We start from the raw sequence: 23,342 nt of genomic DNA on the forward strand, positions 1-23,342 counted from the left end.
CAAAGTTTCTGCAGCTTCTTTAGTTGTACACACATACAGACACACACTCACACATGCATATACAACACTCATACACATATACACAGTACCACATACATGCAAAAAGCATGTACGTGTGTGCATTAAAAACAAAGAAAATACAAGTCCCACATTTTAGTCTGCAGTGATAAACCTGTTTAGCAGAGGTCTCCGAATCAGTATGTAGCAGAGTGACCTGTCACACAGCTGCAAAGACTGTCTCAGTATTTCCATAGTAAACCCCATTTTCTGAGGTATGGTAATTGAGCCTTAAAAAAACTACATTACACTGAGCAAACCTGACATACAAGGTCTGGAATTTTAATTTTACATATATTTATATATATATTTCTTTTTTAAACAATAGTTTTTCTTTTCCCAAATTATTAGTTTGAAAAAAAAAAAATGAGGTTTACTGGTTTGACCTTTTTTTTTTTTTGCTTTGTTGTTTTTTTTTTTTAGGTTTTTTTTTTTTTTTTTTGCTTCTAAAACTCAAAATATTCTAGAAACTGTCAAGCAATTAGTCTTTAAAATAGTCTAATTACCTTTGGTATTGTTAAAGAAAAAAATTGTAAATGGCCAAGACACATACTGTACAAATGCAGTAACTGCCTTTAAAAGAAATGCCAAAGAAATGTCATTTTTTAACAAAACATATATTTACATTACAGCAGTTTTACTACAGGAACACAGGTATTAAAAAAAAAAAAAAGAAAACCAGCACACTACATATAAATATGGACAATATGAAAAATACTTCTTAAATTTTGTATGAAAACAGGGCTGCTCCATATATTTCTTAAAAATTTTCCCCAATAGGTAATGATGTTTAAAATTGACCTAAGTGCTTTCATAATTCATTTCCAAAAGATGAGAAATGAAATAAGAAACATTAAATATTAGCTTCTTAACCTAGAGCATTGGGTAGGGTCCAAGAAGAAAATTCAGTCTGTCAGAATTTTGACTTTAGGACACATTTCTCAGGCAGATAACTAAGTTCAGTGAAAATTTAGCCTAAATAAAGATACCATGTGATCGAACCAGGGGTTTCTATGTTATCTAACCTTCTGATTGTGGTGTTTTTCTCTTTGCCTGCTGTGTCCTTTAACATACTATGATTTCCACAGGTTTCTTTTTACCATTAGCTAAAGATAGAACAGTTCAGAAAAGAAAAAAAAAATCACCATAGTTTTTAAGACTTCAAGAGAGTATTGCACTTGTACAGAAGGAAAGTAGAGAATCTTTTTAAACCAAATAGCCGAAGCAATCATTCTAGGATTGCAAATAACACATGGTCTATAAGGTCCAACTGTTATGAACAAAAACGGAGCCTGAGGACCCCCCCACACCTGGAATATTATTATAGTAATGTTAAAGCATTCTTCTCCCAACTGGGAGAAAATTTAAGACTCTTTGCTTTACATTTTTAACATCTTTCTAAATACTTGCAAAAAACTGTCCAATCTCTCATGATTTACATTTCTAGAGGAAAGCCAAATCAGAAGGTAAAATCTAATGAAAAGGCAGGCATACGCACCCATAATTGGATCACATAATCTCTGGCGTCATAGTTTAGGTACCCAATATTTGAAAGTGAAAGTTAACAAAGGTCATAAAGCTTACTTTTTTAATCTAACCACTCTTTTTTAATATAAAACTACACTTGAGTATAAAAATATGCCAGCAGATTATATAGCCAACAAAAATCACACACAAAAAATTAAGACTTAAGGGAACAATGAATTTGAAGTAAGAGCTGACCTAATCTTTAAACGTAGGAGGAAAGAGAGGCAAAGACATTCAGATACAGTGATGGGAGATGAACAGAAGAGAGAGAGGCCAGGAGAGTGGGAAGAATTTAAGAGAATTTAGTCACAAAAAGGGGAAGTGATTTATGTTCAAAATCTGAGAGTTCTTGACAGGCAATTCTTTTTTCTTTTTCTTTTTTTTTTAAATCACAGTTTCAGAATTTGAACTACCTAAAAAAAAAAAAAAAAAAATGAAAACAGCAACAACAACAACAAAAAAATCCAGAGTCCTTCTCTTGTTACAGTGTGTTTTTTTTTTTTTTTTTTTTTTTTAAATCCATTTCCAGTAAATTAAATTAAGTGAAATCCTGGCAAGTGCATAGTAGGGATTCAGTGACCTCTACCTGTTCAAGAAGCATTTCTTTCTGTATGTCACTTGAGGTAATCCAAAGGCCCAATTCACTGCAAACTGGCTTATTTGTACCTATATGAAGTTATACACTGCATTTTATGTGGTGTGGCAGAGGGCCTCTAAATTTTATGTTTTATTCACAATAAAAAGGACATCTTAGAAAACTAGCATTCATGTACCAGTTTGTATGGAATAAAGGTTAATTCATAACAAATTTATACAGAAAATATACAAATATGATGTTATGGGGAAAAAACCCCATGAACAGAATTATGAACTTATTTCTGAGAGTGCATGTGAAAAATATCCACAAACTTACAGTACAGCGAGGTTAAACAAAAAGCTAGAAAGAGGATGTTACAGGAAACCTTATGGGAATTCCAAAATTTTCAGTTTCTGAGATAAATGTAAAAATATTCAAGGTGTAATTATTTGGCCTAGCAATACACTATGATTAAAAGAAACACTAGCATATCACAGCTTCTTGGTCATATGACATTTGCTTTATATAACCAGCAGCTCATTTTTTAAAAAGCTGTCATATCCTAACACATCCACTGCAGGTAATAACACAACCATGGTTTGAAACCATTTGAGATTAGGCTTTGGAGAATAGCAATGTGATTTGACTGTTCAGTTTTGCTTTGTTCAAGGAGAATTAATTATCTGCTTTTTTACATTATTCCAAAAAACATTAACAGATTAGAAGATAGAGAGGTTCCAAGACTAGAATAACACTAGTCTGGGGATAAAAATTCAAGACAACACTGTATTTTTTTGACTTGAAATTCTACTATTAAATCCTGGTGTGACACAGAAATTACTTTCTTAAAAACAAAACAAAAGCACATACCAATTCAATTCACAGTTAAAATGACACCCCACATTCCATTTTACCTACAAAATCTTGGGATGGGATTCAGAAACACTATCAAACTAAGAAATTAAATTTGGTTTCAAAGTTTCCGTTTGCTTTTAGCAGCTGAGCTGAAAATTTCTGTATTGAAAATTGCTTTAGCAGTTTTGCCCTAAGAACATAAAGATGAATTATATAGTATTCAATTTTAAGCAATTTTTAAAACTACACAATAAAAGTGTTGTAGGGCTAAAATAGCTAACTAACACTCTCAAAGCATTTTAAAAAGGCACCAATATAAAAATGTTTATAAGTATTTAATACATTAAATTCAGGATTTTCTGAAACCAGTTACTGTATATTTTAATTATTTTGCAGAAACTGGAGAATTAAAAAATATTTCTAAAATAACTTTTGTATATACAAACTTCAATTTCACCCCCACCTTTTTTTTTTTTTTTTTTTCTTTTGGATTTGGAGAATTTTCTGCTATAGAATAATCAAAACAGACAATACTTACTAAAATAATATATAAAACAAAACTGCAGAGACCACAAATGTAACTTTTTTTTTTTTTTTTAAACAAAATGATCAATCCAAAGTTTTTAAAAAAATGTAGGAGCACCTCTCTTATAGTCTAAATTCTATCTGGAAATGAGGGGCATACAGTTTTTGTTTAGATTTCTGCAGCCTCTTCTGCTTTTTTTCTACCTGAACAAACCATTTGGAGATAGGATGAAACAAGATTTGGAAAATATTCAAAACATAAATTTTTAATCTGGATACCTTCTCTGATATAAGTTTTAATAAAAGACTGTGGTTTGAGGAGGAGTATAACTGGGACACAAGAACTATAAATATGTTTTTAAAAGCTCATGAAAATATTCTGTCTTTCTCTATTTACCAACAAGTAAAAGTTACTCTTTTTTCTCTATTTTCTTCCTATTCAAAAATGAATTTATATTTCTTTAAATTTTTATCAATCATCATAAATTTATATTTTCATTGTTTTACTTTGTTCTGGAAGTAGATAATAAAGACCTGAAGATTTAAGTTTCATAATTTTCACTAGTCCTAAAGACACACCAGTAAGGTCTTATTATTTCTTAATACAATCAGGTATTAACTATAATTTTAAATGAATATGTTCTTGTAACATCTGATAACTTTGTTTCTTGAATTTTCTTTTAAAGAATGTGTGTGGTACAGACACACACACACACACACACACACACACACACACTGCCTGTATGCAGGACTGACGCTTCATACTTTGTCCCAAATCCGAACTTTAGGCTCTCATTCTTCCATTTTGTCCTTCCAGAAAATTCTTTTTTTTTTTTTTTTTCAGTACTGGGGATTGAACTCAGGGCCTTGTGCTTGCAAGGCAAGCACTCTACTAGCTGAGCTCTCTCCCCAGCCCCCAGAAAATTCTTAAAGGAATGTTTCAACATCTTCAAATCTCTTTCTTCCTATCTACCTACTGGTCACTTTCACTGTTTTAAAAAGCCTGCTTAGTATATGGCTTTTAAAAAGTGATTATCACTATTCCAAAGAGGCAGCATGCTTCTCCAAAAAGAGCTGGAGATAAAAAAAATCTGGACAAAATTAGGGCAAAGTGATGTGATGAATTTCTGAATTTTTGCCAAAACAGAAAATACAGAAGATAACCCATTTTCATGCCCCTCAAATACTTTCTGCACTGTGAAATCTCACCTAAATAAACTGGGCATACAACTGTTATGTAAAACTTTGATTTATTTTGTGTCTGACCCTCATATTTATTTTTAGGTGCTACCACATTGCATATTTCCCTTTTTGATGAAGGGGCACGCAAATACAGCCATTCAGAGTTTCTCAGAAAGCACTATGTTCACAAAAATTCTTTCCAACCTACAAATGTGAATTGACCTTGTCCTCATTTGTCCCTGCCATACCTTGATCCATCACCTCTTTCTGTTCATCATACCAAGAAGCTAAGAAAATGCAAGTACACACTTGTAGCAAATATACATTCACAACTATTAGCTCCTTTCAGGAAATAGTTCCTCATAAAAAATGAAATCAGAAAAAGAGAGTGCATTAGTACTGTCTTCATAGGGGAACTACAGAATTCTTTAGGTTCACCTAAATTTAGTTTCATCCAAGGGCAGGTAGGTAGGTATGTGATTATTTAAGGAAAAACAAAAACAAAACCAAACAAACAAAAAAACCCAGAAAGAAAATTCATAGATGATACCAGCAGAAAATCACATACAGGCAAAATTATGAACATAGTGACTGGCATCCAAATGTTTCCCTAAATTACAGTAAAACACAAAATCATGAGCCTTAAAATTACTTAAATCTCATCCAAAAGGAAAACAGAAATGTCATTTCAATTATGATTTGGGAGGAGTTAGGATAGGTGGGGGTGAGAAAGTCTCAAAGACATGCTTTCTCTTTGAATAAAGTTCAAAATGTACCAAGGCATGCAGGAAAAAAAAAAAAAATTATAGTTGACATTCTATACATCTCTGTTTTGGTGCATTCTCTCAGAGTTAAAGGAACAATTTGGACATTTCTCCAAAAATAATTATGATAGGAGTTAGTAAAAGAGAGCCAAATTATAACCATTTTTACCCAATTCTAGCTGTGTTAGTGCTTAGGAGTTGCTTAAATAAGCAAACGGTAAACTAGAAAATGAGTTAAAAGCAGCAACTGGGGCTGGATTTGCTAATCTGACCACAGTTTTCTAGTCTCGATACTTCTCACATCACATTGTCGCATTCTATTTAATGATCTTTTAGAGTAGCGATTAGTTACAGCTTAATAGAAAGTTTGGTATTCAAAAATGTTTATCCAATAATCCAGTCATGGTCAGGCCTGTTTTCCCAAACACAAGCAGCAAGTTCTGCCTTCCCTTTGTGTCCCCTCAAATGACTCGAGAATCAACATCGCTTGGTTCCTCCCCTCTAAAGCTGCTGAATGGAAAGAAAAAACAGAACACCCACATAAGTGAAATTAAAATCTTCACATGAAATATGGCAACATATGTTATATATGAATTAAAAGATGAAAAATTCTCAACTAAAGGATTTACAGAGCTGAATGTATATATATAAAAAAGCAACAACAGAAAAGCATGCAGGACCTTTGCTCAAAGGTTCTGTCATATTCTATACTCTAAAGGTAAGAGAAAACTTCATTGCTTCTTTGTTTGATCTGTAGTTCAGTGAACAGATTACAAAAAAGTTCCCCTTTCTCTGCGGCAAAAGTAGTGAATATTGTTACTGAAGAATTAAATACTAGATTAGCCCTAGTTCAATAACCTTATAAGGTTCAAGTTACCACATTCAGGTCAAATTAGCAATTGCTCCAAGGAGATTTTGAAAGAAGTAGCCTATAGCATGAGTTTTCAGACCTTCTACTCCAAGAGTAAAAGAGGAATGGACTATGGACAGAACACTGAGTGGTCACAGCTTGAGAAAACCAGGAAGAGAGAAATACCAGAAAAGGGATTTCTAGTGAGTTTTCCTCCTACTGTTAGCCTAATTATATTTTTCTGCTGACTGGTTAACACTGATTAAATGCTGATAAAGTGACAATCGTAAGCATACTTTTAGAAACAAATACATATACTATGCTGCCATCACATTACAACTTAAAAACAAACAAAAAAAACAAATCCCAAATGAATTTATGGAAAGTGGAGTCCCACCTGGAAATTACTGACTGCCTCTTATCCATTCTTGTAGACCATATGTTATTCTGAAAACTACATAAAAATACTATTAAAGGTGTTAAAAGTAAGGCTGCCAGGGTGTCTATAAAATGCCAGTCATCAAAACTATGGAAAAACAGTGCTTAAGTTTAGAAAAATAAGATCAAAGGACCTCAGCTGTATTATAGTGGTCCTTAACTACCTGTAGTTTAAAAGTTTTGCTATATGGTACAGTGTAAAACATACTGAATTATAAATTCCATAGGGGAAGTAAACATAGATAACCCATGACGACTCAACTCATCCCAGGCGTTTTCACTGAAAATAACAATGTGTTTGTGTTCCATGATCTCTAAAGAACAAAAAACCAGTTTACATTTTGAAACAAGTTCTTTGAAGAGTAAAATTACTTATACCATTTTAAATCGCCAAAGTCTTACCCAGAAAACCCTAAACTTTCCTGCCTTCAATCATAATCCTGAACATCAATGGCAAATTAGAATATCTTAGGTGAATCTATATGAATCAAGTGATTTTTCAAAGCACGGTATGCCTTATATCTATATGTGGCAGAAATGAACTGCTTTAAGTTCCCACAAAATAAACAAGCCAAGTTATCAGGAAACAATATCCCCGTCCCTTCTCTCTTCTGCTTCTTCCTTACTGTAATTAGGCAGAGCAAATGACACTGTGTCCACAAAATAAGAATTATTGACAGTAATAATTTTTTTTTTTTAAAAAAGGTATGTCAACATCTGAGGGAAGGTGGGATTGTAAGTGCAGTATTTCTTCATGTGCAGTCCTTTACTTCATAGGGGTCCCCTTTGGAATGAAAAGGCCTAGTGGAATGTGTGCTCCCCTCGAACAATGTGTGATGAAAACTCGTAACGGTCCTGGCTTCGATAGCCACAGATGTTGCATTCCAGTGGGTCCCGGTAGCCATGGCAGCCCATGTGAATGGTATACATGACATGGTCTAGGAAAAGGACTCGGCAGTGCTCACACTTGAAGGCCCTTATCTGTTCTCCTTCTCCATTGAAAACCTTATAGATGTCCTTCAGTGAGCCCTTGGAAGCCTTGGTGGTATCCAAAGCCTTGACATCCTCCTTCATGTAAGCTGGGCTTTGTTTCCTCTTGGGATTTAAGGCAGGGTTTCCTTGGTAGGACTGGTGGTCATCATGGCTGCTTTCTGAGTCAGTTGAATCCAGGCAGCTATTGCTGGGAGAGGCCTCTCTTTCCTGGGGTCGACTCTTTGGTCTGATGAGAGAGATAGGGCCATCCATGTTGTTTTCATGACTATCAGAGGTTTCCCTGCTAATGGGTCTTTCTATCCTGTTTGGATGATAGACCTGAGAATAAGCTGAGCTTATAACTGGGGCCACCTCAGCGATTGTGCTTGGCGGGTGCTGCATCAGAGGGTGAAGGGCCTCAGCTCCAAGGTAGGTGATTGCATTGTTGATGGCTTGGTCCATCATGTGAGACTGCATCAGCTCAGCCTCCTTCTCATATGTTAAGTTCATATCAAAGTGAATATCTGGGTAGCTGAATCGCATGAGCTTTTCCCCTGGAAGGAGGAGAAAGAGAAAAGACGGAAAAATGAGAAAAGAAAAAAAAAAAAAAAAAAAAGGAAATCAATTATCAGATTAAAAGCTATAAAAAGGAATAAAGTTAAGTAATCACTTCCATTTTCCATAAAATGGAATATATTTATTCTTTAGATCAAGTGTTGGGGCTCCTTACTTATACTGAGACTCAGAAACACTCTTACCATGAAAAGAGAATCAGTCACAAAAAGTCATGTGAACTTGTTCTAATGCCATCACAGACTACATTTAGCCTGGAAGGTATGTTTGAGTTTATTCTATTTTCACTTTCTATTAAAATTCTCACTTGCATGAAGCTTAGGGACTAGGAAAAAGAATAAATGTCAGGTGAAAATAAGTCAGGTACTATATTTGATTTGCATATTTCAAACTACTAAGCTATTAAGATCATGAAAGCAAGAGTTATTTGATTATAATGTGTCACCATACTCTTGTGTAGGATCAATTTGGTTATTTTACTGCTATTTGAGAAAAACATCAGTCAGTCATTGTATGTCATTCTGGAGGATTCAAAAAAGTCTTTATCAGAGTACTTTTAAAAGTTGCATCAACTAATAAAATGAAGTTAAAGGCTACTTAAAAATAAGTTAGGGGTTATTTTCAAATACAGTTGCTCATAATCTTAGAAGATCTCATACTTTATTACTTTGTTTCTAGAAATCAATAGTTACTTACTTTTACATCATCACTTTCTTATTCTGATATGTGCAAAGATCCTGTTATGTACATACATTGTTAGTGTTCTGTGCTTTTTCTTGACCAAAGTATGTTTGTGGTTTTCCTTTAATATTTACTTCAATGAGTATAATTTTACTCTAATATGCAACATAATATTTGAAGATATACAACAGTTTTGGTGTTTAAAACAGGAATGGCAACTTCAATTTTTCTCAAAATATTGCAGATGACAGAAGTTGTCTTTTAAAAATTCTGTCATTAAAACAATGTGGTATTTGTTTATTTTCATAGATGAATCACAGATAAATATTTCTTAAAAATATATGCAGAATTCCTATATTTCTATGATAAATATAATTTATAATTCTGATAGCAGAAGTAGATTCAGAAAACTGAATTCTGGAAAAGGACATTCAGGTACTTAGTATTATTTCAGATTTGAAGAAATGGTCCCAAAGGTAGATCAGGGTAATGACTGGAGTAATAAAAAACTGAAGAAAAAATGATAAGAAATTCTCTCATGGTAACCAATTTAAAATATTGCAATGTCAAGAGTTTCAAACTTACGTTAGACAAACTTGATCTATATTCTAAAAGAGCTTACACTTTTGAGGGAATGACAGCAATTTAAGGATCATTTATAATACAGCTCAGTGTATGCTATAGGGTCAAATAAGATACAGATTTAACTCATTTACTCATAGGGGAGTAAAGAAATACTTTACTTGAAGGAGGTGGTGTCAGGAATAAGAATGCAGTTGTCAACACTAGTCAAGCAAAGAAACGGGGTGGAGCTTTTGGTGGGAAGGCTCAGGCAAAAGGGTGTGACTTATAAATAAAGAAGTACTTACATTTTAACAGGCTCGAGAGGAAATAGATGAGAAAGATCAATCAGATACTATAAACAGGGTCCATTCAAAGCAAAGGAATTAGAATTTTATCCTGAGAGCAATAGGAACTGAAGGGGTTAAACAGGGAAGTAACCTGATTATTAACAAGAGGATTTAGGAAGTTGCTATAGTGATCATGGTGGCTTGAATTAGTGTAATGTCAGTTCAAATGGAGAAGAATCAACAGAATGGATTTTAAAATTAAATTTAAAATTACAGTAGCCAGGGCTTGGCGATTATCTAGATGTAGACAATGAGAAAGAGAAAGGAAGCATGACGCCCAGTTTTCTGGCTTGGGAAACTTAGTGGATGGCAGTGAGATAAAAAAGATGACAAATTCAGTTTGGGGGCACTATGAGTAATAGTCATGTCCAGTAAGACCTTAGATAAAGTATCAAACTTGGGAGAGAGATCTGGGTTTAAGATGTAGAAAGAGAGTCATCAGTTGATAGAAGGCAACTTCTGAAGCATGAGAACACACTATATCACTCAGCAACAGGTTAACTGTGAAGAGTCAGAAACAGAACCTGGGAAACAATTTTATGTCAACTAGTAGACAAAACCAAATGGTATTTACCATCATGTTTAGAAAGCCCTGGAATGAGGAGTTTCTAGGGCTAAAAGAATGTTCCTACCAGGCTCACTGCCCAGACCATAGTCTGGGAACTTTCAGACCCCAAAATTCCTTTACCAAATGCCTCTGAGTGTGCTTCCAGTCTCTACAGTCTTGTTCATGGGTTCCCTTCTCCTGAATACCAACTGTGACACCTGAAGAGCATTCACCTAAGCTTGAGGCTAGCCATGATACTACTCTTTTTGTGCTATGTGTGCAATAAAAAGAATTTGGAAAGGCAAGGCAGCAGTGTCTAAATGGGTGCTTGAAGCACCATTCTGATAACAGAGAACCAGGAATGGGTCTAAGGGAGGGGTCTGGCTGTAGGCCAGGAGGTGGTTCTGCTCATGCTGCCAATGTCTGGCGTGGAGCACTAAGGAATCTGAGAATCCTATATTTATTTGAACTTAGTCTTCTAAGTTAAGAGGGTATAACATCTGTTTTTCAGGCTTTATTTAAAATAGTAAACTATTAGGCATATGATGGGGGTCTCCACTTATTCTTTTTCTTCATAGTTGAAAAGGAAAAGTCCATAAAGAGGAATGAGAAGCAACAGTCAGGGAAGTTGGAGGAAATGCAGGAGAGATCAGTGTCATAGAACCAAGGAAAGTTTATGTTCAGAAGAAACTGACTATTCAAAAGCGGAAAATGTTTGCCAGGAGTTGGGTGAGAGATACAGTCTACGAGGGTCCACTGGGCTTGGCACTGAGAAAGAAAGCTGCAACATCCATGAGAATGATTTCAGTGGAGCATGGGGAAGAAAGCCAGGTTGCTTGAACACAAATAAAAGAAAGAAATCAAGGAAAGTAGGCACATAATTCTTCCGGACAATACATCTTTGAAGAGAAATAAAAAGTAGGTGGTAGTAACTAGAAAGGAGACTTGATCTTGAAGACTTTTTTTTTATAAATTATGATATCTTTTATCATATAAATGCTGACAGGCAAGTGAAAAAGAGGAAAAACAAAGTGTGAGGTATCTGGGGGGCCATGACAGAAAACTCCAGAGCACAAAAGGAGGAATCAGAGGGACAGTGCTTTTATGAAATAAGGAAATGAAGACTAAAGTATTAATGAAGACACACAATTATCCCGTAGGGATTGGTGACATATTGAAATCATTTCAACTCATTCTCTAGTCATCACCAAGATGTAAGACACCAAAACAGAGGGCAAAAGGCTCCAAATGGCTATGATGGAGAGCAGGAGAGAAGTTTGGGGAGATATTAAAGGAACGCCCCTACATAGTGTGGATCCAGTTGATACTGAGATCAGAACATCATTTATCCATTGACTATGAGATTTTCTCCAAAAGTACTTGCAGCTGAGGTATAAATATGGAAAAGATGCTCAGTCAGTTTCATGAGAGAGAGTGAGGTTTTACCAGGAGAAGGTGGCAGGACAAACCAGGAGGAGTCAAGCATGCCAGCAAGAGAGTGGCAAAACTGATGGAAGAGACAGAGACAGCTGCATAAAGTTCAGAGATCACTGGCCTGGAGCTCTTGATGAGGTCAAGAACGAAATTTAACTGAAGAATATGGTGAAAAGAAATTTATGGCAAGTGTGGAATGATGAAAAAATTCATTTCAAGAATAAGCACAGCAACAGTCACTGTAGCTATTCTTTGCTATATCTTCTTAGGATAGAATCCAAATAAAGAAAAAAATTCTCATTCTTCATAAAAACATCTAATGTCATTACGTTAGAATCATACTGTAATTTTCTAAAAATCTGTCTCTTCTCTAAGGAATATAATTAACAGTAGCATCTCTGTCATAGGAAACATGACAAAAATGTTACAAAGAATAGACCATAAATTCAGAAGGCACAAAGAATACTAATAAATTTCCTATTTTTCCAACTATACTTAGTGTCTAGTTGGATATAAACATTTAATGTCCTTCAATAAATTAATTTTAAAAATAAATATAATGGTTTGTGACCCCCACTCCCTGCGGTTTTTTTTTTTTTTTTTTCCCCTCCTCAAAGATACCTATTAAAAAGGATGAGAGAGGAACAGAAAGAAATATTACCAAGCAGGGCTCTGGGTATAGTCTTGAACTGACCTAACAGAAATGATGAGCCCTAGAATCACTCATTAGGCTTCTTTCAGTGAGTTCTGTCTAAATCCCTCTAGCTGATCATAAAGCAATATTTTGTTGATTTGTTAGTTCTTCAATTTAAATCAAAAGGAAATCTTCTCAAAATGTTATTATGGGAACAGAATTTTAGTACCCCTTTCTTTCTGAAATAACCAAAGAAAAGGTTTCTCCCAATCACCCCCTCAATCAGGATGTCCTACAATGCTGACTTTAGAATGTGAGAATGTTTTAGTATTTTTTATCTCTTCTTATTTTTACCTACACATGTCTTCAAAATATATATATTACATATACAGTGAATGACATTTCTTTAACAATTCTTCCTATTGAATATAATTTTTATATTCTAAACAAAAGATTTTTTTTTTCCTTTAGAGACACCCTACGACTTACAACATGCATTGAGAATGATGCCAATGCTGGGCGTATCAAAGAATATTTAAAGGTTTGGAAATGAAAAAAGGCAAGTTTAAATATATGATACCTAATTTTTCAGTTCAAAATCATAGGCTGGATGAAAAACAAGGATCGAAATATACAGTATAGAGCCACATATGAAATATCTTGAATGTAGGTTGCTACATTATTTTTCTATTATAGAATTCTGGAAAAAAAATAACATATCTCTTAATTCTAGATCAAATACTAAAAGAATTAATACCATATCTTAAAAAGTAGTATAAAACCTGGAATTACTGCAAAATTAAAAACAGTTATAAAACTGGCTAAAAGGCTAGACCACATAGCCCTTATAATGGATGATTATTATTATATGTTATTTTACTTTATATATCATTACATTTTGAGGTTGAGACTGATGACTAGCAGTCTTTATTTCTCTTCCTTATGCTCATATACCTAAGGTCGTATGCGCACGCGCGCGTGTGTGTGTGTGTGTGTGTGTGTGTGTGTGTGTGTGTGAGATGCAGATGGAGTATCATGAATAGAAAAGAATATTGGAGAAGAGATGAGTATTTTTTCATGATCTGAAATGTACCATACATATTTCTAATACATGGGAACTTCCCTTTCCAACTGAAGTCATCTGGTAAAGAAACAAAAGCGTTTGTATTGCTTACCCACAAACTTTTGTGGAGTGGAGCTTTTACGTTTTCCCATATTCCCTGTGAGCTTCTCTATGACAGCAGGTCTCTCAAAAGGCACCAGAGAAATATTGTTGTCCATAATAGGCTCTTGTTCCTTACAATCTTCCATAGGAGGTACTATATAAAACCATACAAAAAGGCAATCTGATAATTTCTTCGACAATTTGAAAGATACAGACATGAATTTGCCATCCCAATACATTATAAAAAATATAAGCTAGTATGTTTGAATGAAAGCAAGTAGAAAGAATAACCTCTAGTGTGAAAGATTACTCTTTAATTTTACACACACACACACACACACACACACACACCAATCAGCAGAATTCATTTTTATTTGAGTTTCTCTCAAATAAGCGACATAAACTGTTGGCACTATTGGCGGCAAACATGTTCATTTGGTTTCTCGTCTTATGTTTAAAAGTCTTTTTAACATCGATTAAAATCAATAATAATTCAAGGCTGCATTATTTTAAATGCTTTTGGAGATTATTTTTATAAACCAACTTAAGAAAGTCAGCTTGTTTCAGAGAAAACCTTAACTAGATACTCAGAATAACAGCAAAATATTTGACTATTTCTCTGCCACCCCCAACCCTGTGTATTTTCCTGCAGTAGATTTTGTTTGATGAGTTGTTAGCCTTATTGGCAGTAGCTTAAATACCTGCACAAAGTAGCTTTCATAAAGGAGATCCAATTCCGAACATGTCTATGCATAGTAAACTGTGGCAGCTTTATGATTGTAATTTATTTTAAAAAGAGCTCTTTAGCAAGATAAAACAATCCTTTTCCAAATTGGCACATTGGCTCACTAAACTACTGCTCTAATTCATTTGACATAAACTTTCCAATGCTGCTCTCTACTTATCCCATTTGACTAAGTTGCTATGGCCTATTATGTCAGCCCTTAGATATTGACATTAGATACTGATATTCACAGTATGGAAAATAAAGTTTATTTTTAATAGAAATACTGGCCAAGGATTTTTAATTAAGGATAGGGTAACATTTCAGATCAGATTAGTTGATTAAAACTAATGTTCACAGGAAAGACCTAAGGTTCCATATCTTTAGCTATCTTTACTTGTTCAACATGTACTAAAAAATTATTTACTTTGATCCTTTAATTTGTACAGGATTGTCCCACTGTATGAAATATAATGCCTTCTTATTCATAAGGGGATCCTGGTGTTAGATACTCAAAGTAAGAAAGCAAAGACAAAAGGGAAGAAAAATGAGTATACAATTCAGGTAACTCATTTGATAGTCACTACAGGTTGCTAATTTTGAAAGCATAAAAGATACCATCAAGAAAGGTTTCCTTAGTTTGGACAATTTAAGGAAATTAACATTCATTCTAACCAAAACATAGATTGGATGGGCCAGAAAAAGTTAATCTTCAATCTGCACTGAAGACTAAAATTCTCTGGCTATGAATAGCAAGAAATTTTGCAACTATTAAATGTTAATACGGAAAAACAAATTCCAAGATGAGATTCAGTAAGAAGGAAACATAGGTGATTTTCTACATCGAAATTATTCATGATATTGTCAAGTAGAAAATGTACATCCCACGACATTACATAAAACTTCATTTATTTATTTACTTTGTGGTACTGAAGGTAGAACCCAGGGCCTCACACATGATAAGCAAGTGCTCTACCACTGAGTTGTATCCCCAGCCTTTTAAAAAATTATGTGACAGTGTCTTGTTAGCCTCAGACTTTGAGTAGCTGGGATTACAGGTGTGCCACCATGTCTGGCATTATGAAATCTTTCAACAACTACATGAAAAAAGATTACTTCAGAGAAAATCAAGAGATTCTAAAAAGAAAGCAAAGAATTTTTAAAAATAATCAAGAATGACCACAGAATTCATATGAAAGGGTCAGAAGAATGGAATGGTGGTGGTGATGTGGTGAGGAGTCAGGTAATATGAAAGACAGATTATGGTCAAAATCTTAACCTTTTGGGGAAGGAGTAGCAGATTCACAGGTATTTACTGCATTATTAAAAATAACTCCAAAACTAAAGTAGTTCATGGGTGAAACAAAGATGAAACTATATCACAGACCTAGATCCAAAATGAAAAATATTTGCAAGAAGAAAAAAATGTCGTAAACTTTGCTAAAAAAACAGCAAAAGTGGTTAAAGGGGTTTGCCCCCAAATTAAATATGCTAAGTAGTTGTGAAATGAGTAGTTTAAAACTTGGCAGTTCTGGTCTAAGTCTTACCCCGAATTTTCATATTTGCACATATTTAACACTCAAAACGAAACCTGGGTGTGGGAACTGTCCCATACCACATCCACCTCAATTCAGATGATTTGTCCCAAGTTCAATGAAGCTCATATGAACTGAACACAATGACTTTGGCAGAGCTCTGGTCTAATCTCTTCTTTGTAACAGTCCTTAAAGTCAAAATTGATCTTCTTTTACCATACTGGGAATAATAACTGATATATACTAGGTGCTAAGTACTATTTTAAGGCATCACACTTAATAATCCATTTAATTCTTTAAACAACCCCAAGAAATTGGTGTTATTACTATTTTATTTTACAGAAGAGGAAACAAAAATCTGGCTATCTTAAGTAATTTCTTCTGTGTTTACTTCTAGTTAGGAGGGAATGTTACTACTAGGAGGTCTGAATCTGGAACTTGAGCTCTTAACCACTATGCTATCCTGTTCTCTGTAGATGTGTCTTAAGCACTGACATCTTATAAACCAGTTGACATATTTGTAACATCTGTCAATGGAAAAGAACTCTTTTCCTCAATTATGTAATCACGGAATCTGATTTTTTTTGCTTTCATGAATCTGGGAGCAACTCGATAGTATGTTTCTGTATATACTGCTTAAAACACAAAGCAAATTCTCTTAGGTATCAGATATCTCAATTGCATCTATCACACTGTAAGACATTTAGCTAGGCTAAAAACATACCAATATGCTTAACTTTACTTTTTGAGCAGACTTCATAATCAAATATCTTCTTTGACCTTGTTTATTGTTATGCTAGAATTGTATCATTATTTCATCACACTGATAAACCATAAAGGTAGAACCATAATAGTACTCCCAATACAGCTTTTACTTTCCCTTCTCCCTCCCTCCCGCCTCCCTCCCTTCTGTACTGGGGATGGAAACCAGGAGCATGTGCATGCTAGACAGGCACTCTGTCACAGATAAACATCGCTGGCCCTTTGTAAAAGTTTATTTTGATATAGGGTTTTGTTAACTTGCCCTGGCTGGCCTCAAAATTGTGATCCTCCTGCCTCAGCCTCCCAAGTAGCTGGGATTACAGGCATGCACCACCACAATGGCCCTAACACACATTTTTTTGTTTGTTTTGTTTTGTTTTAACTTAAAATTCAAATTCCAAGAAGAAACAGACTGAAGGACCTAGATTACGTCACAGGTCTACCCCTGGATAGGTGAGGGCTGCGAACTGCACCAACAACGCCCCCACAGCTGCATGCAATGGGAGAAAGTTCTCTAAAGGAACATGGAACTCTTTTAGCAAGAGAATGAGGGGATGTCAGGCAGGCAAAAAAAAGATGTCTTGTATCTTGTCACAAACTTCCTCCATGTTGCTGAATGTAAAACCAAAACTTCTCATTTGTGTGTTATTTTCTTGACAGCATTCAACAGTGCTAATATTGATCCTGCCCTGTTTTTACTCACATTCATTGCTCTTTTATTCCTCCTGGTGTGTTCTTGGTCTTCTAGGTCTCTCAATATATTTATCTGCATTGCCTTACTCTATGGTGTGGATATGTACATGCGCTAGAAACTTGGTCTACAATGTAATAGTACTGAAAGGTGGTGGGGCCTAGTCGAAGCTGATTAGGTCACTGGGGCACAGCCCTTGTGAAGGGATTAAAGTTGGTCTCACAGAGTGGCTTAGGTCTCCTAGGAGTAGATTAGTTCCCAGGAGACCAGGCTCTCTTGCTTCCTCCCTCACCATGAGATTTCTCTCTTATACATGACTCCAACATGTGATGTTTTATACCATGAGGCCCTCACTAGAAGCTGATGTCAGTGCCCTGCTTTTAAGCCTCCAAAACCATGACTCAAAATAAACATCTTTTCCTTATAAAATACCTAGCCTTAGGTGTTTTGTTATAGCAACTCAAAATAAATTAAAATACTTTATTACTACCTATATAATGATGGCTACCATATCTTCATCTCCTAGCCAGACCTCTCTCAAAAGCTCAAGATATATATGTATATATATGTATATATATTTTTTTCAGCTTTCTCCTAGGCAGTTTTACTTGACTATCAAAGATGTGTTCAAAAACTGAAATTTCCCTTTTGTCCCCAAACCTATTTTTCTAACTTCCGTCCCAAAGAATGGCACTATGATCTATCCTGTCCTCCATGCTATACACCTGTGGTAAATCCCAGATTTCTTCCTCTCATCCAGTTGTATGCCTCACCTTCTCCTTACCTCATCTCATTACAAATATATACAGAGGTACATCTGTAGTTGCTCTCGATTACCTAATCTTTCTATATATTCCAGGCCACTGAGCCCACCTCAACCACAGCAACAATCTCCTGGTTGGTCTATGTGCTTCTTGACTCCTCTGATCTGTGTCCCACATTTTTAGCAATAAAATATAAATGCAATCCTATTTTTTAGGTTAAAGTACAAAATTCTTTGTCTAGTACTACAGGCCCTTGATGTTTGGTCCAGAACATATATCTTTACTCTCACTACCTTCTCTTGTCTTTACAAACTGGACTCCAAACATGCAAAGTTCCTAGTAGGTCCCTAGACCTCTGTGGTCTTTTAGACTTCTGTTTCTTCACATATGCTGTTCACTCTGAATGAAATGCCCCTCTCCACTCATTAGCTTGTTATTTTTAACTTTCAAAACTAACTCAACATAACTTCCCCCTGGAAATTCCTCTTAGAAATCAGTCTGATTTAGGTACCTGTCTTCTATGCCCCATGACACTTGCCACACAGTGCTCTAATTGTTGGTTTACTGATTTGTTTCTTCCAATACCCAGTAAAAGTCTTAGAGATTGCATTTTATTTTACTTTCTTTGTGAGACAACATTCAATGAATCTTTACAATATGACTTACCAAAGGAAATGATGTCACACAATGGAAATAAGAGAAAAAAGCTTACTAGAAAGTTTGTAGATTCTCAATTATATCTCCAGGGTTGGGAAAAAGAACCTCCCTTCCCAAAATAATTGAAAGCACAAATCTATGAATTCATAGCTTTCAAGTTGGCTGACTTTCTGGTTCACACTTTGATTTTTGTCTTCTGGCAAGAAGGCAATTAATTACACAGTTTGGTTTTTAAAGCTTTGTCTTCAAGCTGAACGGTCTTGAAAAATGAGCATAAAGATAACATAGAAATAAGATAAATAATCTGCCACAAAACCAATTCATTGTTATCTTTATTTCCTAAAGTAAAAGTCATAAAATTCTTCCCCTTTCCTCAAAATCAATCAACATTTATAAAAACTTTTTATTCAACTTCCTAAATATGTTTTCAATGTTCCTCTGGTTCTCTTGTCCTGCCACTGCCTCTTCATCTCTTCCTTGGCACTACCACTTTCAGTCTCTCCTCACACCCACCCCCTACTCCAGGCAGATTTCAGTCTTATATTCTGCATTGGTGACATTTGTCTTTAAAAGACACACATTTGATTAGCCAGTGGTTTTCCATCACTATGAAATGTAGATTCTTGATTAGTACAAAAGGCTCTGCTTTTGTATCACGGCCTCCTACCTCAGTCTCATTTCCTACCGCTCCCTTAGCTCCAATCATACCCAGTGTCAAGGAATCTGCTAATGATCTTGTATTTCTTCAAGCCTCTTGCCTCTTCTCTGCATGAAATGTACAGCTTGTGTCCTGTCAGACACATGTGATTCTTACCATCTCTCATGCTCAGATCAAACACTGTGTCATGTAAGAAGCTTTCCTGTCTTCTCCATCAGACTACCCCTACATCCATGCTCCCAAACTGTAAACACATGTTCATTAACAGTTTTGCTTCATGTCATTTTATTATTTTTAAAATGTATGTATTTCCTAGCAGAATGTAAGTATACAAAGGATATTGTGCTCATTTATCTTTAAATTCCCAAAATGTTTCATAGAACTTGGCAAACAGCAAGCAGACCCTCAATAAATGTTTTCTGAATGAAGTAGAAGAATGCCTCTTCATCTTCAGACACTTTCTTAATAGAAGAGCCAATATGGGGATGAACTTGTTTTAGAAGAGAGATGTCAGATATGAACAAAAATTCCCTTTATAGACCTAATGGCAACCACATCAATTGGCAACCCTAACTACTATCACTAAAAGGAAAAGAAAAGAGGTAGATAATATATAGCAGGAAAGGAAGAGAGGGAAGAGAATAATTATGAATTTTATTGTGGCTGTTTAATAGAAGACCTTCGCCAAGCTATGTGTGTGAGTGTGACAAGATTAATGGATAAACTCCTGTGGTATCTTACCTATAGTTTTCTCTCTTACAGATTTATCAACTCCTGCCTCATAAAGTCAATTTTCTATTAAGCACAGTAATAAAAGAAAAAGGAGATAACGATGACCCCAAATTACTGTTACAACAAACCTAGAAAAAGTGTGGTATAAAATGGCATTAATACTATGGTTAATGTGGTTAAAATGGTATTTAGTATTTAAGAACAAATATTCAAGTTTATACATGACATCAAGAATTACCCTCCTCCTCTACTTCTCCTTTGGCTTTCCCTCCATCTCTGTCCCACTTGTCTCCCTCTGTTACAGCTCTGGCAACACCTATAAAGGACCTGTGCCTGACAAGGGTCGAGAAATCTGGGAAATAAAGGGCAATATGAAGCCCCAGCTGTTTATAAGTTGTCTTTTTTTCTTCCCAAAATACACTTATTTAACTTTTTGTCAATACTAATTCTATGACAGTTTAATGTGCTAAAATGTCACTTATAATTATTTATTTATACCTTACTTTCCTCCATAATATAAACTTTTTTAGGAGAAACTATTTTGATTATTTGGGTATGCATGCCATGTGGAGTTTCATAAATAACTGAATGGAAAAAGTTAATTAATAGAATTTACCTGTTATTCCAATCAAACTATAGTAGAAAACAGAAAAAGTAGTAGTGATGCCATACAGGATTTCTGGGAAGCTCTGGAATGCTCCCAGTCTCCATCAGCTCCTTGACTTAAGCAACCCTCAAAACCAAAACAGTGTTCTAAGTAGGCCAAGGACACCTACCCTACTTAACAGTGGTAAGTTAACAACTTTATAGGGGAGGACACATTCTGTTGCTTAGTATTGAATGCCCTAAAATGTATGAATTATTTGGGGGATATTTACTGTATATCTGATCCCATTTACTTCTTACACCAAGCCTATGAATCACACACTCAGACACCACATCACCAGACCAGACTGAGTGAATTTCAAGGCCTACCATTTTAAAACCTCTGTGCTGTGGGCCCTATGTCATGTTCACACTCTCAGGCAATAAAGCTTGCAATACCAAATTTACTAAGCATTGAAATACAAACAAAAATGTTAGTTAATAATGATAATAAAAATAAGTAGACTCAATCATAACAATGAATGGAATTAAATCAGATTCTTTAGATTATAAAACCTATTCTTAAAACAAGGAAATAGTTAAATTATTTAGAATAACAACGAACATTTAAAGTTTTAATTCCCAACTCAACAACAAATAATTACTATTTAATAATTACAACCCCATAACACACATAAACACATAAACCCAAAAAACCCCATAAATGATCCTCGAGGTACTATATATCAAAGTCAATAAATGAATATTTGTACTTTAAATGTGACTGAAGAAAACTATACAATTCAATATCAGTCAACCATTCTTAAATACAGGATATAAATACACCAAAAGTTAAGATTTTTGAATTCATATGAGTAATAAAATCAGTCAGCATAAAAATATAATTAGTAAGACAAGGCAGAAAATAGAAATCCAAAGAATAGAAATCCACTACTTTCCTTTGTAAAATTGACATTAAATTGACTTTTTGGGAATTTAATTATGAATTGATCAGCCTTAGGGACTACTTTCCTGCCACTGTGTATTGTGGAGATCATTATGTTTTGCTTAGAGAATGTTTTTCAAGAGGGTGAGGGTATCTAAGTTGAGTCTAAATAATTTTTCACACACATGAAAGTAAAATTAGTAATTTCTCAGATTAATTGTAAGATAGATTGGAGAAATTTCAAATTATATCACTAAACATTTACCCAACAGAAGAAGTAATGCAAATAACCAATTCATTCTTTCTGGAGACCTACAGACTTATATGGAAGCATCACTAACATTTGGCTAGAGAAGTTCAAGAGAAAACCATAGCTTCCTTTGGTGTATTAAAGACTGGCTGCCATTGTTACATGAATTCAAACATTATCAGCCGTAATTTGGGAGTAGTCTAAAAAGTGAGTATAGCTTGTTTGCACTGTATCAATGTATCCCAAAGCTCAGCTCATTTCAGGGGTTTAAAAAGATAATCCTATAAAAGGTAATATGATCTAAAATTGAAACAGCAAGAGTCTGTCTTCATGTTCAAGGGTACACAAGCAGTAGAGGAGGGAATGAAATCGTGACCCTGTTGTACCCACCATGGTGACTCATGACCTGCCCAGCAGCCTCCATGCTGACATTCTGGAGATAGTTGTGGCAGCGTTCCTTGTGCTCCTCCAGTGAACTGCGTTGCTTGTAGCTCCGTCCACAGTAGTTGCACTTGTGAGGTTTACCCACTGCGAAGAGAACAAGGTTAGGGTACTGTCAGTCTCATCCACATCCAAAGCGAAATTAGCAGCTAACTTTTGACAGTTTGGAGGGAGCATTTATACGCTTTTCAGACTTATATCTCTTTCTCCTCCCACATTCCAATTTAGGCAAGAAAAGATAATAAATTTCTACTAAGACTAAAATACATTAAGAAGACAGGCGGCTGGTACCTTCAGCAATAGGGGAAATACTGAATCAAACTCACGTTCTGACTGTATTCCCGGCTCTGTGGGACTGATGATCAATTTTCATGTTATCTGACTCTAAACACATTTACGCTTACACAATTATGTCAGCTTTGACTCATTCAAAATACAAATCAGGAGTATCCTAGACAGATTTTTTTTTTTTTTTTTTTTTTGCAAGAGTAGGAAATTTTTCTGAAGAAAAACTAAAAGGCAACAACTTAAAATGTCATGGTTTAAATAAAAAGATTATTCATGGGTACCAAGAAGATTAAAAAGATTCAAATGGTGAGAAAAAAGTACAGCTAAAAGTAGTTACTTTTTTCTTTCCACCTTAGTAATGACAATTCACACATGTAAAACTTTAAAGTAGGTAAGTATATTCTTCCCCATTAGCACTGCTTTTATAATACCAAGAATTACGCAGTAGGGCTGGGGTCAGGATTATTAACAGTAACTATGGAAGACCTAAATATTTAATTACAATGACAGTGATATTTTCTAAAACATTTCACATTTGGAAATGAATTCTCCCCTAATAGCCAGGGAGCCACTGTCTCAGTACAGCTATTAAAATATGTATGGTGACATTCCTGTAC

General features: G+C 34.9%; 1 protein-coding gene across 11 annotated transcripts in view; it reads right to left on the reverse strand.

Moving 5' to 3' along the window:
• Positions 1-4,362: 4,362 nt before the first annotated feature.
• Positions 4,363-23,342, reverse strand: part of IKZF2 (IKAROS family zinc finger 2) — a 145,090-nt gene continuing 126,110 nt past the window's right edge. For all 11 annotated transcript variants that reach the window (XM_079132528.1, XM_079132522.1, XM_079132525.1 and 8 more), the window contains 3 exons: positions 22,387-22,524; positions 13,703-13,846; positions 4,363-8,301 (listed from right to left, as the gene is read on the reverse strand). In XM_079132528.1, the coding sequence (XP_078988654.1) occupies positions 7,577-8,301; positions 13,703-13,846; positions 22,387-22,524 (1,007 nt within the window). In that variant the 3' untranslated portion in view covers positions 4,363-7,576. The remainder of the gene's footprint in view (positions 8,302-13,702; positions 13,847-22,386; positions 22,525-23,342) is intronic.

Source organism: Sciurus vulgaris, assembly GCF_902686455.1.
Source record: "Sciurus vulgaris genome assembly, chromosome: 3".
Taxonomy (NCBI): domain Eukaryota; kingdom Metazoa; phylum Chordata; class Mammalia; order Rodentia; family Sciuridae; genus Sciurus; species Sciurus vulgaris.